This window comes from Mus caroli, unplaced genomic scaffold (genome assembly GCF_978045245.1).
Source record: "Mus caroli unplaced genomic scaffold, Mus_caroli_1 scaffold_14, whole genome shotgun sequence".
Lineage (NCBI taxonomy): Eukaryota > Metazoa > Chordata > Mammalia > Rodentia > Muridae > Mus > Mus caroli.
The window spans coordinates 19,860,603-19,882,529 of record NW_028227269.1 but is presented as its reverse complement, the minus strand read 5'-3'; the positions used below and the strand labels follow the sequence as shown (position 1 = coordinate 19,882,529).

The 21,927-nt window shown below is 43.0% G+C and overlaps 1 protein-coding gene across 1 annotated transcript; it reads right to left on the bottom strand.

The window, feature by feature from the left end:
• Window positions 1–2,032: 2,032 nt before the first annotated feature.
• On the bottom strand, window positions 2,033–21,408 carry LOC147001171 (uncharacterized). Its single transcript, XM_085830237.1, has 4 exons — window positions 21,266–21,408; window positions 5,437–5,563; window positions 5,174–5,234; window positions 2,033–3,836 (listed from the first exon to the last, which is right to left on the bottom strand). The coding sequence occupies exons 1-4, from the start codon at window positions 21,389–21,391 to the stop codon at window positions 2,258–2,260; spliced, it is 1,893 nt and encodes a 630-aa protein (XP_085686363.1). The 5' UTR covers window positions 21,392–21,408; the 3' UTR covers window positions 2,033–2,257.
• Between the last annotated feature and the right edge of the window lie 519 nt (window positions 21,409–21,927).

The window sequence follows — 21,927 nt, the reverse complement described above, 5'->3', positions numbered from 1 at the left end:
AAAAGCTTCCTAACAAAAAGAAAACACAAGAATCATCAAAACACCAAACAGAAGGGACCAAAAAATAAAGTCTCTTCTTGTGTAATAATCAAAACATATAGTTCAAGGAAAGAATACTAAAACCTGCAAAGGTAAAAAGCCAGGAAAAACATAAAGGAAGATCTATTAAGATCACAGATGTCTTCTCCTTGGAGTCTGTAGATGCCAGAAGGGTTTGTACACATGTGCCGCAGTAACAACAGATGCCTTGATTTTAATATGTAATAAAATGACTACACCGTAAATGAAAAAAATTAAGATAGTCCACGATAAACTCAAATTTAAACAACCTCTCTCTAAATATACTGACCAACACAAAGAGATAGAGGTAGAATCTAACCCGAGGAAGTAAAGGATACACATGAAAACACAGGTAGTAAATAATCTCTTACTGTCTACAAAAGAAGGGAAAGCACACACACAGCCCAACACCAACACCACCCGCAGCTGCAACAACAACAAAATACAAGGAGTTAGCAATCACCATTTATTGACTCATTCAATAAAAACAAGTTTTGATTTGGGAGAAAATGTAGCTGTAAGTTGGCACAGGACTTTGAGGTTTTTGTGTTTGAAAGCTATACAACTTTCTGCCTCAGGTTGCATGTGGGCGGTGGGGTTTTGAAGATAAACTTCTGAGTATACTTTTGTGTCTCTCACTGATCAGTAGTGACTTAATTCCAATAAATTCTTTTTTTTTTCCTTTTTTTTTCCCCAGACAAGGTTTCTCTGTGTAGCCCTGGCTGTCCTCGAACACACTGTAGACTAGTTGGGCGTCGAACTTAGAAGTCTGCCTGCATCTGACTCCCAAGTGCTAGGATTAAAGGAGTGCACCACCACAACCCAGCCCAATAAAATCTTATCCTTTGCATTGTCCTGGTGTGTGAGTTGTGTTGAGCCTTACTGGACCCAACAACTTAAAGGCTTTACCACTCTGCTGACATTCATAGCATCTGTCTCCAGTATGAATAGTCTCATAAAAAGGAGTATATACATAAAAAGAAGCTCAATGAAAAAGCTTCACCATACTAAATAGATTCACAATGTTTCTACCCAGTTCAAATTCTTCCATGATGAAAAAGACTACAAAATTGTGCAAAGGCTTTACCATATTAAATATACTCAGAGGGTTTCTCCCTCAGCCTTTCAATGGCTAGGAACAGATCTCATGACCAAACCAACTCTCAGAAAAGCAAATATTTAAATTGGGGTTTCTCTGCCATGCAGTTTGTCTTGTGTGTGCCTAAAGAATTATGACATGCAAAGGCATTACAACATTCATAACATTCACGTGGGTTCTCACTTGTATGTGATCTTTTATGTCATCTTAGATGACCGTGACATCAAATGCTTTACAACACCGATTACCTTCCTAAGGTTTCTGTCTTCTATGTGTTCTTTAAAAATAATGGAGACTATAGAGTTGTAAAAAGTCTTTATCACATTGGTTATAGAGACAATAACTTTGTCAAAAGTCTTTTATCACATTGATTAGGTTTCGAAGGTTTCTCTCCATTATGGGTTCTTTTATGATACTGGAGACAACTGTGACCTGCAAAGGCTTTACCACATTGATTACATTCATAGAGTTTCTCTCCAGTATGTTTTTTTTTTTTTTTTTACATTTCGATCTTTTATTAGATATTTTCTTCATTTACATTTAAAAAGCTACCCTGAAAGTCCCCCTATACACTCCCCCAACACTGCTCCCCTACCCACCCACTCCCACTTCTGGGCCCTGGCATTCCCCTTTACTAGGGCTTAAAAAGTTTGTAAGACCAAGGGGCCTCTCTTCCCAATGATGGCAGACTAAGCCATCTTCTGCTACATATGCAGCTAGAGACATGAGCTCTGGGGGTATTGGTTAGTTTCTATTGTTGTTCTGCATACAGGTATGTAGACCCCTTCAGCTCCTTGGAGACTTTCTCTAGCTCCTCCAGTGACGGCCCTGTGTTCCATCCAATAGATGACTGTGAGCATCCACTTCTGTGTTTGCCAGGTATTGGAATAGCCTCACGAGAGACAGCTATATCAGGAAAGTATGTGTTCTTTTATGATACTGGACATGACTGTGACCTGTAGAGGCTTTACCACATTGATAACATTCATAGGGCTTCTCTCCAGTACATTTAGTTTTCTGACTTTGCACATGATACCAATTACATTCTTAGGGTTTCTCTCCAGTATGTGTTCTCTTATGACATTAGAGATAACTGGGTCATGCAAACGCTTTACCACATTGATTACATTCATAGGGTTTCTCTCCAGAATGTGTTCTTTTATGACGGTGGAGATGACTGTGTTGTGAAAAGGCTTTACCACATTGATTACATTCATAGGGTTTCTCTCCAGTATGTGTTCTTTTATGATATTGGAGACCATTGTGACTTGAAAAGGCTTTACCACATTGAATACATTCATAGGGTTTCTCTCCAGTATGTGTTCTTTTATGACATTGGAGATGACCATATTGTGAAAAGGCTTTACCACATTGATTACATTCATAGGGTTTCTCTCCAGTATGTGTTCTTTTATGATATTGGAGATCAATGTGACGTGCAAATGTTTTACCACATTGATTACATTCATAGGGTTTCTCTCCAGTATGTGTTCTTTTATGACGTTGGAGAGTACTGAGTTGTGCAAAGGCTTTACCACATTGATTACATTCATAGGGTTTCTCTCCAGTATGTGTTCTTTTATGACGGTGGAGATGACTGGGTCTTGCAAAGGGTTTACCACATTGATTACATTCATAGGGTTTCTCTCCAGTATGTGTTCTTTTATGACATTGGAAACTACTGCATAGTGCAAAGGCTTTACCACATTGAATACATTCATAGGGTTTCTCTCCAGTATGTGTTCTTTTATGATATTGGAGATGACTGTGACCTGCAAAGGTTTTACCACATTGATTACATTCATAGGGTTTCTCTCCAGTATGTGTTCTTTTATGACGTTGGAGAGTACTGAGTTGTGCAAAGGCTTTACCACATTGATTACATTCATAGGGTTTCTCTCCAGTATGTGTTCTTTTATGACGTTGGAGAGTACTGAGTTGTGCAAAGGCTTTAGCACATTGATTACATTCATAGGGTTTCTCTCCAGTATGTGTTCTTTTATGACGGTGGAGATGACTGGGTCTTGCAAAGGGTTTACCACATTGATTACATTCATAGGGTTTCTCTCCAGTATGTGTTCTTTTATGACATTGGAAACTACTGCATAGTGCAAAGGCTGTACCACATTGAATACATTCATAGGGTTTCTCTCCAGTATGTGTTTTTTTATGATATTGGAGATGACTGTGACCTTGAAAGGCTTTACCACACTGAATACATTGATAGGGTTTCTCTCCAGTATTTGTTTTTTTATGATATTGGAGATGACTGTGACCTGCAAAGTCTTTACCACATAGATTACATTCATAGGGTTTCTCTGCAGTATGTGTTCTTTCATGACGTTGGAGATGACTGGGTCTTGCAAAGGCTTTAGCACATTGATTACATTCATAGGGTTTCTCTCCAGTATGTGTTCTTTTTTGATATTGGAGACCACTGTGACTTGTAAATGCTTTACCACGTTGATTACATTCATAGGGTTTCTCTCCAGTATGGGTTCTTTTGTGATATTTAAGATGACTGGGTGTTGGAAAGGCTTTACCACATTGGTTATGTTCATATGTTTTCTCTCCAATTTGTCTTTTTTTATGACATTGGAGATGACTGAGACATGAAAAGACTTTAGAACGTTCATTACATTCATAGAGTTTCTCTCCACTATGATTGCTTACATACCTGCAATGAAAATTGGCACATGTGATATGGTTACTATATAAATTTCCCTGTTCAATCATTTCATCAAGATGAATAAAGTTTACAAATTGGTCTACTGATAAAGATGTACCAGATCATCTGGTTTTATCACTTTATATGTTAATGGTGTTCTCCCTCATTATGGGTTGTTTTGCATCTTTCGAGATATCTGTGATGGTTATTACATGGCTAACATTTATAACATCCTTTTTATATGGGATATTTATATGATGTATTTCATCTATAGAAGGAAAATAGAACAACTCATAGCTTTATAACAGTAATTGCTTTCATAATATTTCCTGTACGTGAATTGTACCACATTTGAATGTGAACCAGGACAAACAAAAAAATTTACAAATTCCTAGTACCCATAAAGATTTTCTACAGTGTGAGCTTTGGGAAGTTCCCAGTAAAATTAGAAAACCAATTCATTGCAAACTTTTATCATATTCAGAATGTCTACTAAAGATGGAATCTTACAATTTTCTCACAGTTCTGGGATAGAAAGCGGTACATTGCTTCTTTCAATATCCCTATGCTCACATGGCTTTTATCCATTGTGACACATGATATATATATATATTAATAGAAGAGTAACAGATGAAAGGTTCCATGCTGCATTCATGCTGTTTGACCTTTTGTTCCTCATAGATGTGTAATATATGAATTAGGGTTTTTCCTATGACAACACTCTTGACTCTCATAAACTGTACCCTAAACAAATGATCAATTTCACTATAAGAATATGAGTATCACCAACTTTCCCATGGATTATTGGCTTATCGGAAGGTTTTGCATATATACTTATCACTATTCGATGTGCAATATCTAAGTCTTGTGAGTCTATACACATTGTCAGATCAGTATAGCTCTAATAGAGGTACAAATTGAATAAAGGTGTCTCTTAAGGCAATGTTTCCTCGTCTTTTTTTTTTTTTTAAAGGAATGCTTTGTTAAATAAATCACATAACTACATCTAGGCAGTACATTTTTTTAAAGAATATTATAATTAGGGCTGGAGAGATAACTCAGTGATAAAGAGCAGAGACTGCTCTTCCGAAGGTCCTGAGTTTAAATCCGGGCAACCACATGGTGGCTCATAACCATCTGTAACAAAATATGATGCCCTCTTCTGGAGTATCTGCAGACAGCTACAGTATACTTATATACAATAAATAAATAAATATTAAAAAAATTGTAATTATAGTTATACTTCAAGTACGGACATTTTACACTCCTGCTTTGATTTAGAGCTTCCATATCATAGTAAAATTTCCTTAGAGGCATAATTGCACAAGCTTTCACGTGAAAATTACCTTTCATTTCTTCTTGAACTTTGACAATGTCTTTCAATATGATGGTTTTCCCAAGTGTAGCCTAAAAGACAGTACCAGAAAAATTAATGATACAGTATTGGAAATGAGGCAAAATTCAAGATCCTGTGAATTTTCACTTCACTGGACACTATTTATTCAGCTCAGTCTTCCTTGTTCTCAATTGTAATAACAGAGCACCATCACTCACCAAGAGACATGTCTTCCCACTATTTTGAAAAGCAAAAGAAAATTCACAGTCATACCTATAACAGTGAGGTTCCAGTAGGTCTCCAGCATCACATCTTTGTAGAGACTCTTCTGGGAAGGATCCAGCAAATTCCACTCTTCCCCAGTGAAGTTCACATGCACATCATCATAAGTCACTGCATCCTAAAATGTCCCATACATGCGTACATCACAAAGCATGGTACTGACATCACTGTAAAGTAAATGTACGCTTCCTTGACCATATATTCATGTAATTCTGGAGCTTCCTCCACTGACTTCTGGACACAGAAGTTATAATCTAAGTACCATAACATTTTAAAGAAAATTGAGTTGAAGGTTCACTTGTGTTGCTTATGAAAAATTTAAATAAATAGCGTAAAGTCTTTCGAGCGGAATTCCAATGAGAGGGAGATGTAGGGTAAAACAGATCAACAGTTCTGAGGACACATCCCAGAAATTGTAAGAAGAATCACTAACGAGAAAAATCACGGACAAGCAGGGTGTATGTGTTCATGTCTTTAATCCCAGAGTCACGGGCAGGTATAAGTCATTGAGCTGGATCCTAGTCTGTTCTATGTAACACATTCCAGGACAGCAAAGGTAACATATTAAGACCCTTACTCCACTGCAAAAATCAACCACTGAGACAAAAATGATAGAAAGAACTCAGTTGTGTACTACAGTTCCTACAAAGAAGTAATGATATTCATATTCACGCACACAGGCAAAACACTCCTATTTATTTAAAAATTTCAAAACAAACACAAGAGTTTGGGGAAACATCAATACCCAAAATCCAATGACTCTGAAGCCTCAGGCAGTATTGATGTCATGAGCATATGCCATCCTAAAAAATAGACTATAATCTATGTGCCCACGGGGTACATAGGGGGCCCCAACCCCACTCAAAGGAGAAACAGAGGAGATTGGGAGGAGGGAGTCTATGAGGGCAGGGACCTAGAGTAGGGACAGTGATCAGGGTGATAATGAATATCTAATTTACAGGATAAACAAAAAAAAGGAAAGAAAGAAAATGGAAAATTTTGAGTGTATATACACTTTCATCTTCCCCAAGATAAATCTAGAAATGCTCCTGAACTGTTCAAATGTTTAAAGTCTCTGCTGACACTCAAAACAATATTTTGACAGCCACATCAGAAAGCAAAGTTGCAAAATCAAACAGCAAGTTATATCTTTCCAACATAAAATGGCACTGAATACCCCTTCCCATTCCAATCAATAGGAATGTGCACACAGTGAGAGAAGATTGGACAAAGGCAAGAAAAACAGCAGGGCAAACATCAAATCCTATAGCTTTGTCTCAAACACATTGGACTTCAATTCCTAAAGGCATAGATGGTGCTCTTTCTGTAACTTCTCATACATCTCTCAGTTTGGGTACTTCATCTCCCTGTAAGCATCTCTCCATGGCAGATTTCTCAATGCGTTAGTTTTCTCCACAACCTGTGGTCACAAAATGCAACTCAAGAATCAACCTCACCACTTACAAGCAAGGAACTCAAACAGAGTCTTCCCTGGGATCCTGACTCTGTCAAAAGATGGCTGGAGTGGTGCTAAACTGAAACCATAGAGAAAGAATCTATGACCATGGTATTTTCATCTTTCAGTTTCCAGAAGCAGCACAATGTGGATGATCCTGTGAAGTCTGACTTCTAAATTAACGGACCCTGCCTCACTTGGACCACATTTGCAGCAGGTTTTGTTTAAGGTTCCATTGTGGGATGAGGAAACACTGTGAATACTCCTCCCATTAATTTAAAACAAACAAGCAGGAGGAAGTGCTACACTTAGGGTACCTTCATAGGCACATACCCACAAGGGCATTTGCTCCACTAAGTTCATAGCCACTTTATTTATAAAAGTTAGAAACAGGAAAGAATGCAGATGTTCCTCAACTGAAATGTGGACACAAAAACCATGTTACATTTACAAAATGGGATGCTATTCAGATATAAAAAACAAGGACATCATGAATTTTGCAGAGAAATGGGTACAATTAGAAACTAATATCTGAAATGAGGTAACTCAGGCCCAAAAGGACATGCATGTACATACTCACTTACAAGTGAATAATAACCATAAGTACAGGATACCCACACTGTACTTCATAGACCTAAAGACAGTAAACAAGACAAGGCACAAATGAGCATGGTTGAATCTCACTCAAAAGGGGGGTATGAAAGAGACAGAAGAGGCAGGTGGAAGGGAGAAAACTGGATGGGATGTTAGTCAAGAAAGAAGGGGAGTGTTAGGAACAGGTGTGGTAAGAGACAAGAGAATGCCAGAAAGCCAGGAAAATGAAATGAAATCAGCAGATGATGGGAGGGTTAGGGTGGAGGCATCTGTGGAATGTGCCTGAGAATATGAATCGGAGGGCACAAATGTGGCTAGGGAGGTGATCTCAGCTTAGATATAAAGCATTGAGTTATGGGCCATGAAGAGGTGACATCTTGCAGTCAGGCAGAACCACCAGTGAAGTGTTCAGTACACCAAGAAAACCAAATACCTTTCCTCCCAAAATTTGTTCTGTCTGCAAGTAAGGCAGGCAGAAACTTGAAACAGAGACTGAAGGAATGGCCAAACTATACCCTGCCAAACTGGTAACCCATCCCATGGGCAAGCATCAAGGCTGGCATTACTGAGGATAATTTGTTATACTTGCAGATAGTAGCTTAGCATCATTGTCCTCTGAGCGTCTCCATCCAGCATCTGACTGAAACATATGCAGAGACCCACAGCCTAACATTGGACAGGGCTCAGGGAGTATTTTAAAGGAGTTGGGGAAAGAATTGAAGGCCTCTGAAAGAATAGGAAGGCCATGAGGAGACCCCCAGAGTCAACTAACCTGGAACCTAGGAGACTCTCAGAGATGGAGCCACCAACCAAAGAGCACACAGAGGCTGGGACGGAGGCCCCCACCATATATGTAGTGGATGTGCTGCTCAGTCTTCATGGGGTCCCCAACATCCAGAGCAGGGCATGTCCCTTAAGCTGTTCCTGTCTGTGCAAACTGTTTCCCTAACTGGGCTGCTTTGTCTGACCTCAGTGGGAAAGGATGTGTCTAACCCTGCAGAAACTTGACATGCTATAGTTGGGGGATACTCAAGTGGTTCCCACCCTCCATGGGGAGATAAAAGGGAGTCAGTCATGAGGGACTGTGGAAGGTGGATGGGATGGGTTTAACAATTATAATGTAAATTGAATAAAGAAATAGGGGAAGTTTCCCAGAACTCAGGAGGCAGAGGCAGGGGGATTTCTGAGTTCTAGGACAGCCTGGTCTTCAAAGTAAGTTCCCAGACAGCCAGGGCGACACAGAGACACCCTGTCTCAGAGGAAAAAAAAAAGAAATAGGAAGATTGAACAAATACTTATCAATAGATAAAAATCGACAAATCGGGCAATATTTTTTTTTGTTTGTTTTCCTACTCAAAATCTCACTGCATAAGCCAAGTACAAAAGTTTTCTGTATTCTTTCTTTCTTTCTTTCTTTCTTTCTTTCTTTCTTTCTTTCTTTCTTTCTTTCTTTCTTTCTTTCTTTCTTTCTTTCTTTCTTTCTTTTGGTCAAATATCACAGAAATGACCTCTTCCTAAGGTTTTCAGTCTATTTTGCACTGAAATACTATGACCTCAACTTTGTGTGGCTGCATTACTGTCAACTCTCCAATCTTCCAGACCCTATGGGAACAACTGATTAAGTTCCATATACAGCTTTCTATGACTTTTGCCATCTCAATTTCTGATATTTTCCATATTCCTTCAAAGGAGACCATAGATTCTGTCCAGCAGCAAAATCAGCTTTTGAAACAATTGCTGTTGTTGTTGTTGCTGTTGTGTTGTTATTGTTGTTGTTCTACCTTGCAACTCTGCTGCTGTGATGGTTTCCTCTGAGCAGAAGCATCTCAGGTAAAAAGTGTTTGTTTTACATGGTTCTGTCAGATCACAGCCCACCATACTGGGAGCTCAGACTAGAAACTGAAGCTAGAAAATGAAGGCAAAAATATTTGACAAACACTACTTCCTGCCTTACTTTCTTGCTTGGTCACTTTCTGTAGCCTCCCTAGTCCTTGAAGCAGGCCTACCCAGACTTTGACCTTGCTGCCACTAAGAAGGATATTACCTAGTGTCTTAGTCAGGGTTTCGATTCCTAAACAAACATCAACACCAAGAAGCAAGTTGGGGAGGAAAGGGTTTATTTGACTTACACTTCCACATTGCGGTTCATCACCAAGGAAGTCAGGACTGGAGCTCAAGCAGGTCAGAAAGCAGGAGCAGATGCAGAGGCCATGGAGGGATGTTACTTACTGGCTTGCCTCCCCTGGCTTGCTCAGCCTGCTCTCTTATAGAACCAAGACTACAAGCCCAGAGATGGTCCCACACACAAGGGGCCTTTCCCCCTTGATCACTATTTGAGAAAATGCCTTACAGTTGGATCTCATGGAGGCATTTCCTCAACTGAAGCTCCTTTCTCTGTGATAACTCCAGCTGTGTCAAGTTGACACATAAAACCAGCCAGTACACCTAGGGTAGAGCCTTCTGACTTGATGGCTCTATTTGCTCTTCTTCAATATTCTGCTTCCTGCTGGAAGGTCCTGGAGAGTATCTGGACACAAGCCCTGTAGATCGCCTATGGGCTGGCTCCAGGCACAAAGAATGGGCTGGCAGATGATGGGCCTACCCTCTTTATGAGCAGGGACTCTCAGTAAACTTCAGAGGCTTTGAACAGAAAGGATTGTCTTGGCCTCATTCTTTTGTTGCACTCTGATGTCTTTCAGCCCCGGGCTGCCTTTCAGGGGAACCCAGTTCACATGGCCACAGGCAGCTACAATTCTCACCTAGCTCTCTCATCCAACCCAAGACACTTGCTTCTCAATATTGCCACCTTTCATGGAAGAGTTTTCCTATATCAATTATCAACACTATCTCTCAGAGACATAGAAACCAGCCATTCTGATGAGGGCATACCTGCAACTGAGGCTCCTTCAGATGACTGTAGTCTGAAATGTTGAGTTAAAACAACTATGACACAGAGAAATAATAAATGAGAAAGTTGTAAAATTTCAAAACCAATGATCTAACCATATCAATTACAGGACCCCTGCCACCTCATCAGGGAGGTGGAGTAGTGTCTGAGCCAGGATAAAATGGGAAGGGCTCCTTGCTCAGAGCATGGGAAAATACAGTGGAATGGGGAGAAGAGAGGCTGCACTGCACTGTGGTGAGGTGTCCTTAACCCTGGATTCCCAGATCAGTGAGACCAAAGAGGTGGCCAAACAGCTGGAAGGTGAATAGAGGAGCAGATTGCCCCACAGACCCAGAAATAAGACTACTGGTCTAAGGAAGATATGTTAACTTTGCTGGAAGGGATGAAAAACAACCTCCCATATACTGACAGCTCCAAGTTCAAAACTATAGAATCACATATAGACTGAGAACAGCATTGTTTAGAAGGGGGCAAAATGAGGTCTTTGTCCTTTCCACCATTTTGCAGAGTCTGATTTTGCCCTGAAAGCGGTCATAAAGAGCTCTCTGTCAGGGGCAATTTAATGGGTACAGGTGCTCTTGATAAGAAGGACTCAACCCAAGGTGGAGGGTGAGTAACTATATCAATTGGGATGGAAACAGTCTCACTTCCTCTCTCAGTAAGAGAATACTAAAGTGGCACACACATAACAGAGGGCCACGAGGGGGCGGTGAAGGCTACGCAGCAGATTCCACCTCTTGTACAGAGGAGAAAATGGCAGTTGTGAGCCATGGAGCAGGGTTCCAAGACTTCTGTAACTTCCCAGAAATTAAGACCAGGGGCACAGAACCCCTGTTGCAGGCCCTGGAACATCTTCCTAGCCCATTCTTGCCATGACTCTCCAGCATTTCAACTTCACTGGAGTTCCACATTCACTTTGTTCATCTCCCTCCATGAGTACTCAAGAAGAATCAAAAAACCAAGGTACCCAGACACATTTCTGACAGACAGGGCACGGATACAAAGAACTAATGACACATTCTAACAATGGTCTTTCAACCCTTACGATGGGAGTTCTAAGGGTCTTGGGTTTCCAGTCAAAGCATCAAGGTTCTATGCCCAACTCACAGAAACTGCAATGACCAGCACAGAGCGTATTGCAATGCAAACACACAGAGGTCTTTTTATGAGCTCAGTAACAAGGACTCTCAGCAGTCAAACTCACATTAGGTACAAACTGAGAGATCAAGTCTAGAGGTTTAGAGTATATATTGTAGTTACAACAAGAGTGGGGAGTTTGCATACAAATCAGCATTGTTAATATTTTGAAAATTGTATGTCTGGCATAATGTGCAGGAACCAAGCAAGGGGGACAAAAAAAAAATCTGACAACCATGATGGGTAAGCTGTTTCTGTTTTTGTTTTCTATAGAAGGTCTTAGTTATCTCTATGTAGATTCACCCTGCTGATGTACCTTAACTGGCTGTTGATAAGGGGATTTTGTCATGGGATTTTGGATGGAATGTACAAATGTGCATTCTTAAAAAGCAAACTGTTTGGGCTTTACAAACTCATCTCTGTTCCTGAGCCCCTGATTATCGACAGAAACTCCTGGTTAACCACAACCATGCCTGTCTGTAGATTAGACTTTGTCCAAAGACTACCTCACTATCTGTTACTGCAGACACTAATATCAGCTGCCCTTACCACTGAAACAGAATACCACTGGAAATTTCCTATCCTCCTGTGCACGCCTCCTATAAACACCATAGACAATCCCCACCTGCACATCCATTCCTGCCTCATCCCTGTGTCTCAGCCCCCACTTGGGCAGATATTCCCTGTTCAACCACATTCCATGCCTGAAAGGACACAAGGTAAGCTTCCATAGATAAACTTCATGATTGATTGATTTCTTATCCCAGATTCAATTTTCCCACTTGTTCCAACATTGTATTAAACAGGATGGGGTACTTGACCTCTCTCCTGACTATGTCTCCTTGTGGATTACTAAGATCTTCTGTTCCTGCCTGTCTCTTCTCCCAGCTTTTATATAACAAGGCATCCACTGTTGACCATACCCACCAGTCAGTAAAATAGGAAACTGTCAGTGAACACTCTCTTCAAATCCATGCATCAAACAGTAACCCAGGAATAAAACTCCCACCCAAAAAGACAAACCCAGAGGCCAGTACCTAGGTCAATAATCACCCAAACAGAGATGGCTACACACCAGCATAGCAACATAGAGAGTAACAGCCAGGAACAATTGCAACCAAGAAATCCAAGCTATCCCATCACAGCAGGTCTGAGAAATTAAAGCATACAACAGATAAAGTGCAAAAGAGGTTTTTTGGGGGAAGGGAGAGGAGTGAGAACCTGGGGAAGGGATAGAAGTAGACAAGAAGACCTGCAGACAGGCACACAGACCGGGTAGAAAGAGAGCCATGAGGGGAGAGATGACAGAGAGTGTACATGTGCAGAGAACAGAGACAGGGAACAAAAATAGAGAGCTGCTATAGCTGGGGGCTGATGTATATAAAGCACGCCTGATAACAAACACAGGGGATGGAGGCAGGAAATGACATAAGCCGTTGCTAAGTCCCTGAGCAGCACATGAGATTACTTGTACACTGACAACTACAGAGGCAATGTTCACCCACAGAACAGGAAAGGAAGACAGAATCTCAGGGATTCAAGAGGAAGAGAAAAAATTGATATCTCAGTTAAAAAATGTGGATTCTAAAAGTTTCATGGCAATAATCAACTGGGACTTCTGCAAAACATGTTAAGGCGAAATTACAAACGATTGAAATATAAGAATATCCTCTCAGAGGTCAATAATTTTTCAATAAAACCATAAAAAATTCTGAAATTATTAAAGTCCCTTTGCCAAATAATCAAATCACTAAACATATGAAGTAAAAAATATGAAAAAACTGCAGCAGAACAAAAATTAACAAAACCTAAACAAAACCAAAACAAGTATAATGTATGAAATCAGACCTATTAGATTTTTACCTGTCTTCTTAACGTATACTAAAAGACAAAGGGGTTTGGACATGTGTGCTACAGACTCAAAGAAACCACACTTGTTTTCACAAGCCAGCCTAACTAAGGTCCAAAGGATTTGTGCAATGATAGGGAAGTCATTCAGAGGTCACCCCCGATGGAGCAAGTGAGGAGCAACACGAGAGACCTCACAGATGCTCACATATGACATATACTTCCCATTCAGCCCCAGAGAGGACTCACCACCCTAGCTTCCACTGCTCAGCACCACCCTGCCCCTATCCTCTGTGGGCAGTAACCCTGTGCTCATCATGCCTCGAAATCAGAGCTTCCTGAGGTCCTCTCACAGCACCCAACAGCAGAGCTCAGAGCAGGACACAGAGAACCATTCAAGCCTCCACAGTGAACTTGGGGAAAGGCACCTGGAAGATCCCTCCTCCTTGATTGGTCAATGGGTCTCACCCTTGCTCAAGGTTAAAGTGTGCTTCAAGTCCAGGGCCAGAGCATTTCCAGATCTTAGGTGTGGTTTGCACTACATTAGCATTTGAGCCTGTCCTACAAGTGGACTCTCACCCCTCCCAGCCCTGGGAGAGAACTCAACATTCATGTGGGGCATTGGGCTATGCACAGACAGGTTGGTCTCCAGTTGAGCTGAGGTCTGAACACCAGAAGGGTGATAATTCCTTACTTGACAAGGAAGGCATTAATTCCCTCATGCTTCTGGAACTCAGGCTCCTGCCTAAATTACTGTCCCCCACCCCCACCCCAGCCACCACAAAGGAAGCCTGGCTAAAAGTCACTTAGACAATGCCCCTAGTTTCTGACCTTCAGGCTAAACTACTCCCCAGTTACCTAGCAACAGTAAAGCCCATAAAAAGGACTGTTCAGCCCCACCTATCTCTCTTGATCTCGCTCCTTTGTTCTCTTACCTCTCACTCCTCTCTCCTCTTTCCTTTCTCTTTGTCTTCTCCTCTCCTCTCTCCCTCTTACTCTCTTTCTATCTAGCCTTCCCCCTTCTAGCTTTCTAGGGGGGACTCTCTCTCTCTCTTCTACCTTCTCTCTTTCTCCCTGCCTTTCTATAATAAAGCTCTAAAACCATAGAAAGTCTCTGCTCATCAAGGCCCACTGAGCTTGGAGGACGGGATAGGCTTTCTCCTAATGAGCCCTTTCTAATCTCCCCATGCAAGGCCTTCATGTGGGCCAGTCAAGATCCACTGTGTCACTCTCACAGGTGTGGGAACCTCTCATCCCTCATCCCTCTCTCCCATAACCCCAAGGCTTTAGGAAAGTAGCCCCAGGGCTCCCAGGTTGGGCTGCCCCTTGTTCAGACCCGAAGAGGGGGTCAAAGGCTTAGATGCACACCTGGGGCTGAGAGGGGAGTGTATGGCAGCTCTCCCACATCTCTGTCCAGATCATAGGTGGAACTCTGGCAGGGTGTGGGCCTTCCCCCCTTTCCTTTCTTCCCCAGGGCCCCCTTTTAGTTCCCAACACATTCCAGCTCAGGCTAGTCAGCTGCCTGCTCCTGCCCTCTGTGAGCAATGATCCTGCATTACCAGGACCTGACTTCAGACCTTGCCTGAGCTTGCCTCACAGCACTTGCCTTCTTCTTCCTGAAATCCAGGGAAAGAGCTTGCATAGCCCATTACCCAAGGTGCAGTGGGGTTATCAATCTGAGTGGGAGGTAGCCCAGGCAATGAACATTAAAGAGGGATTTTAGGAAACAAGAGTTTTGTTTGTGGCTCAGTGCTGGGCTCAAGGAGACTGCAGCTCCCTTTCACCAGATGATACCAAACAACCCTGGGAGGAAAGCCAGAAATGTAAGGGAAACACTGTTGAGCCTTCTTGGTAGCCAGCACATCGCCATCAGTGGCAAAGTAGAGAAAAGCCACAGTTGTATTAGGACAGGTTCTCTAGGTAAACATATCTCAAATCAGAATGAATTTCTCTATGGATACAGAAAGGAAATTTAATAGAATGTCTCTCTAATGTCTAATATAGAAAGGCTATCAGCCAAGGGAACTTAGAAAAATCAAGGACGGGTTATCTCATGTTGCAGGATATTGCAGCTGATATTCACTATGTACCAGAATTCTGAAGAAATAAGTACTCAGTACTTGCACTAAGGAAACCCACCTCTGCACAGTGAAAGGACATAGAAGAACCAACCAGAGTGGTCAGAACTCCTGTTTTGTCAACTGCTGAAACCCAGAGTCACATGACTCCTTTGTGCCTATATGACCTATCTCAAAAATGAATAATCTTAAATAAGCCCATTTAATGCTTTCTTACTTTATAATTATTTTCTTTATTTTTTGAAAGTGTAATATAATCTCATTGTTTCTATTCTCTAAACCAACCCATATATCCCTGCTTGCTCTCTTTCAAATTCATTACCTCTCTTTTCATTTGTTATTTTATACATATATGTATATTCCCTAAATATATAAACACAGCCTGCACAATCTGTATAATATTATTTATATGTCTGGCTGGCAACCAACTGGCAAAAGCACATTTTCTTAACATAGAATTAAAGCACATAAAAATACTGGTTATAGCCAAGCGTGGTGGTACACGTCTTTAATCCCAGCACTCAGGAGGCAGAGGCAGGCAGATTTTCTGGGTACGAGGCCAGCCTGGTCTGAGTGAGTTCCAGGACAAACAGGGCTATACAGAGAAACCCTGTCTCGGAAAAAAACAAAACAAAACAAAACAAAACAAAACAAAAAACAAAAATAAAAATAAAAAAACAAAAACAAAAACAAAACCAAACAAACAAACAAGCAAAAAAGGACAAGTCCTCCAGCCAGCCAATCTTCACAGTAGACCTGGTCTCTACCACTAAGGCATGCTGGACAGTGCCACTTCTACCTTGGAGATGATGCTTCAAGTATCATCAGGGAATGAAACCCAGTTCAAAGGACATTTCTACACTGCCACTACTGCAGACACAAATGAACCCCTACTCCTTTGCTGGTCTCCCCACTTTTCTCCTAGGCCTAGGAACAAGCACTGAAATGTCTTTAAACTGTGAAGCAGTGGCTGGAGAAATGGTTTATTGTAAGAGAACTTCCTGCTCTTCTGGAGGTTCCAAGTTTCATCACCAGCACCCACAACCAAGCAATTCACAGCTGCCTACAACTCCGGATGCATAAGCTCTGAGGGCATTTGCACTCTGAGTGTCACACAGAGACACAAATCAATAAAAAGTATATCCTAAAGAGGAAATCAGACCATGGGAGTCTGAGCCCCAAACCCTCTAACAGCTTTGTGCCACTCCACAGCCAACGTGCAAATTCTCTCCCCAAGGTCCAGTGCTATCTGGACCTAAGCCACCCCTCCACACAGGCCCCATTGCTTTCCCTCACCTCTGATCACAGGCCTTCTGTCTGCCCTGATACTCACATCTCAGCCCTTTTCCAGGACTCATCTATGCACAGGTCTTTGCAAGCAGGCAGCCTCTACATTCCAGACTGCTCAAAGGTCACCTCTGCAGAGATGCCTGTCTTGACTTCAGTTTCCTCCCTTCCAAAACCACATCCTATCCCCAAGTTATGCATAACCTTGATTCATCACTACATGGCACACAACATGACATAATCACCTGTCTATCAGTGATTATCAACTAGGGAGGAGCCTTTTACAAATATAAAAGCTCCAGGCCTCACCCAAATCATATGAAATCAGAATTTAGGAGACAGAACCAGGTTCTTCCAGTCCACAGACACCCCCCTCCCCCACCCGGCAACTCTGAACACAGCCAGGACTCAGGGCAGCCTACAACAGTACTTTCAAACCCTGGTGCACACACTGCTCCTGAGAGTGCTGTTAAAATGCACACTCTATTTCCACAGCTCTGTCATGGAACCCGAGGCTCTGCAAGTTGCACACCACACTGACTGGTGCTGTCAGGTGAAGCATTTTGCAGTTGCAGGGCCTATGCTCATCAACAGGACTTCCTGCAAGTATGTAAAACAAAATCCTGAATCTACATCACACAACAGAGTGGCCACCAACCCATGTGGCCACCAAGCATCTGAGACCAAGTAATGTTAACAAAGAGGTGACTTCATTCTTGGGCTACAATGCTGACCAAAAGCCAAAAGCGCAGTCCCCCACCTTGAAAGGCCTCTGTAACTTCTTGGCCTAAGCAGCCTTCTGCACCCTGGATGGATAGGAAAATTCCACCAAAGGCCTAGTTGATCACCAGCCCAAGAGTGGATACTTCCCTAAGGTAGGGACACAGATATGGAAGACTGGATTAAATCACCTTGGAGCCTCTTACACCAGGCTTCCATTCAAGGCCCTTTCATCCACATCCCTGATCACATGTAAGCAGTCCCAGTCTTCCTGTTCTCTACATCATTGCCATAGATGCTCTGATCACATGTAAGCAGTCCCAGTCTTCCTGTTCTCTACATCATCACCATAGATGCTCTGATCACATGTAAGTGGTCCCAGTCTTCCTGTTCTCTATGTCATCACCATAGATGCTCTCACAGACATGGCCTCACGTCACTGATCTGCCTGGAAAATCGGTTTCTCCCCATGGAATCACATATTCTTTCAAAGAGAAGAGATGTCTAATCCCTTCACCTAACACACAGCAGCAGGTCCCAAATGAACCACAGCAAGCGCTGGGATGCAGAAGGAATGGTATCATAGTAACTGCACTACTAATCATAAAAGAGAAATTGAATTCTGCTGGAGGGAAACCAATTCCACCCTAACTGATTCAAGACGTTCCAGAGACACCAATTCAAATTTAGGAGAAGCATAAAATGATGACCTGTTAACCTACTCCCTTCCAAGGATACACTGAGAAAAAGGGGGCATCCTTCTGACCATAGATTCGAAATCTGTTAGCCTGGGATTCTGAAGGAGCTGGTTTACAAACAAGTCACAAAGGACTGCAACTCAGAATCAAATGCAAGGCCAGTTCCCACTGGAACTGCTAGGCGGAGCCTGGCCCCATGAACAGCATCCCCTGGGAGTCTGTACAGTCTAGATGTTCATTCTCCTTTTGCAGTTAGAACAGCAAAGCGATTTCCAAGGTAACCAAGGACAATAGAATAAGAGAGTCATGGCCATGGAAGGAAAAAGTTAAATTTTAATACTTAAGAGTCTATATCAAATTTATTTTTAAAACTACATCAATGCCAAATGAGCAGGGTAGGGATGAATGGAGCTATGAAGAAGCCCTAACAAACAATAGGAGTGTCCCAAGAATGCACACAATGTTTCTCTATTTCCAGAGTATTTTGAAGTAACCAGAGGCTTAAATAAACTAAGACATAAAAATCAAAGCTGGGAAGGGGGTGGGGGGTGGCGCAGCTCAGTTTTCAGATTTATGCCACAACTACTTATTTTCTCCCTTATTTCCAAAGCACAAAGCTGACACCAGTTGCGCTCTGCACTTTGCAAACTGTGCAGAGTAAGTAACCCAGAGAAAGTCAACAGGAAATCAAAAGTTTCAAACCAGCTACACTCTGACCTGTTACCAAGACAATAAGCTCCTTAGAAAGAATACATGGGGGCTGGGAAGGCAGCTTAGGGGGTTAGGGGGTCTGGTGCTTGCTACACAAGCTTGTGAACCTGCAAGGGGATCCCCAGGATTCATGGGGAGCAGAGAAAGGCTGTGGGGAACTTATTCAGCAAAGCATTGCAAGTTCAGCCTCTGTGCTCAGTCAGCACAGGAGCCAACACACACACACACACACACACACACACACACACACACACACACTCTCTCACAGGCACACACAGGCACAACTAGGGGGAAGGACAACAATTTCCATTTATATGCACACCTTCATCCATTCATCCATTTTCTTCTCCCTTGCTCCATTCTCATTCCAGGGTCTATACAGTAACTACAGTGAAATCTGGTAAAGCAGCTACCATTTACTAAGTCTACTGGGTACTGTACCAGAACCTTCAGTAATAGACATGATTATCTAGACTGTGAACTGGACTGAAAACGGTAAATGAGTGTGTGGGTGGGGAGGGTCTCATCCCAATTCATACAACTGGAAAGTGAGGGAGCCTGACTCGGAGGTGGCTGATCTAACTATGGGCAGTTTTGAGAATGCACCATCACTAAGCATTAGAAAAAGCCATGCAGTTTGAGTATGCAGCATCCAGCCAAGTTCAAACTCCACTTGATGTGTCTATAACCTGAACTAATCTCCTAGCCTCAAATTCCTTATCTGCACAGCAGGGATAGATATTAAACACAACAGTTTGATACCTGTAATACAGGCCACGCACTGGCGAACTACTGACATTCTAGCTACAGATGTGCAAGCCAAGAAAGCCTATTTCAGTCAGAAAATGACAATGGCTAGACATATTCTCCATTGGAAGCAAACAGTTTTGCCAAAGTTAATCAGATAAGTTTACTAATTCCTTAACTCATTAAGTAGAAGACCAGAGACTCATTTTTTAAGTTTTATTTCTATGAAATTCATAACATTTTGTATGTCACAAAATCTATTCTAATGTCTCATTTCACCATTTGCTTAAAGTCCAAGTATTGTGAACATGGTGTGTTACTTACTACACTAGAGAGAGAGAACAACATTTTGTATTGGAAGTGAACATTAAATAATGTAGGAGGAGAAAGAAAGCATTATTTTAAGTAATCCACACTGAGTCCTTTCACACTTCAAATTAGTTCATACACACTATTATCTTAGAGTGGATGCTGGCTTTCTTAAAATGAGACAGGCCTGCAAAGATTTCAGGTTTTCCCTGTTTCCAACTCAAATCCATTTTCTGCTTAGGAGGCTGAGTGAAGCCAGCCTGCAATTTAACAGAATGACCAAATCCAGTCTCTCTTTAATCTACCCAGTAACTGAGCTCTTGGGTAATCTCCTGCACTGCCTGGAAAAGCAGCTTTCGGTTCATCCAAAATAAACTAAAATTAATCAGAGAGAGGCCATGCCTACTTTAATTGCAACTTGTATTTTCCTGGCTTTCCAACATCTGCCAGTATTACTGATACCTAACTGATTCAATACAATGAGAGAAGCGTCCTAACTTTATAAACATGGGCTGTCTTTTAAGGACAACACACACAAGTGTCCTTTCCACAGAGGGAATCCTACCTTTTTTGATGTAATTATTTTCATAAGCATTAATGATGCATTTTCGAAACACTGTCTTCCTAGCGCTTTTCAAGGGCCCTCGTGGGGGAGGGGCTCTCATCCCTCTCATCCTCCACCTGCCTCATTAAAGGCATCAGTGGCACCTAAAGGCCAGGCTGAGAAAAGTGGACTAAGCAATCTGCTCTCACTGAACTGGATACAACAGATTTACAAGCGGATCTTTGGGAAGAGGGGTGAGAGGAAAGAAAGGGGACGAGGATGAAGGAGAAGAATGGATACCCGAGCTTACTTCCAAGAGCAGGATGCTGAACCTAGTATGTTTCATTGAGTCTAGTCCTGACTGTGTAGGTCTACAAAGACAAATATTTTACACGAACTAATAATAGTCTAGTTTTTTGTTTGTTTTTCAGGCGAAGCCTAATAGCAAATGCTTTGTTCAGGCAAGGGGAAAGGATGTAACGACACAGCTTAATTTGAAAACTCTCTGAACAACAAGCTCTGGCACAAGTATTTTAAAATATTTACCCCATCTTAAAATTCTGAGCAAAGGAAATGTAGGCTTGGGTTCACTTTGCTACACGTGTGTGTCTCGTTCTCCAGCTCGTTCTCTGGCTGGACGCACAAAGCCTACAGAGCCCTGTGGGCGCAGGTGGAGGGCACTGGGTATCCGGCAACAGGCGCGGAAGCCTACCGAGTGCACAAGGCGCAGCGCGATCCCAGCCGCCTTGCCTCCCGCCCCGCGCCGGCGACGCTACCGCTCACCTCCTCGATGGCCGCCACGGTGTCCGGGCACTGGGCCGTGCGCGTGGTGAAGCTAGAGGCCGTGGGCGCCTTGTAGTCCTCATGGGTCTCGGCCACGAATTCCGACACGGAGATCTGGTCCGGCATCGCCAGGGCGCCGGGGCGCGGACTGCGGCCGCCTCAGTAGCCCAGGGCGCTGGCTCCGACCCAGCCGCTGCTTGGGGAATCGGACAAAGGGGAGCACGGGCCCGGAAGTCGCCGCAGGGCGCCAGAGCCTCCACGGGACACGCCCTGGCAGCAGAGGGCGTGCAGCCCACAGCTCTGCCCACCGTGCTCCGGGAGACGCCTATGCCTAGTTCTCAGCGAGTGCGCACAGCTAGGGGAAACTGCGCACCACCAAGTGGCTGGCCGGAAGGCCTCCCGCCGAGAGGGGCCGAACCGGCGGGGGGTGGGGGGGGGAGCGGTGGCCTCGGGCGGGGCTGGGCGGGGCGGGGCGGGGCAAAGGTCTGGCCGCCAATCGGGGCGCTTGCCGCCTCCGCGCTGCCAGGAAGTGGAGGCCACAGGAAGAAGGGCGATGTGCGCACTGGCCTGTCAGTGGCTGTGGGTCACCGCCTTATGTCTGCCTTCGGGACGTACTGGGGTTCGAGGGCGCGCCTCTCCCGGGCTGCAGTGCCCAGCTCCCA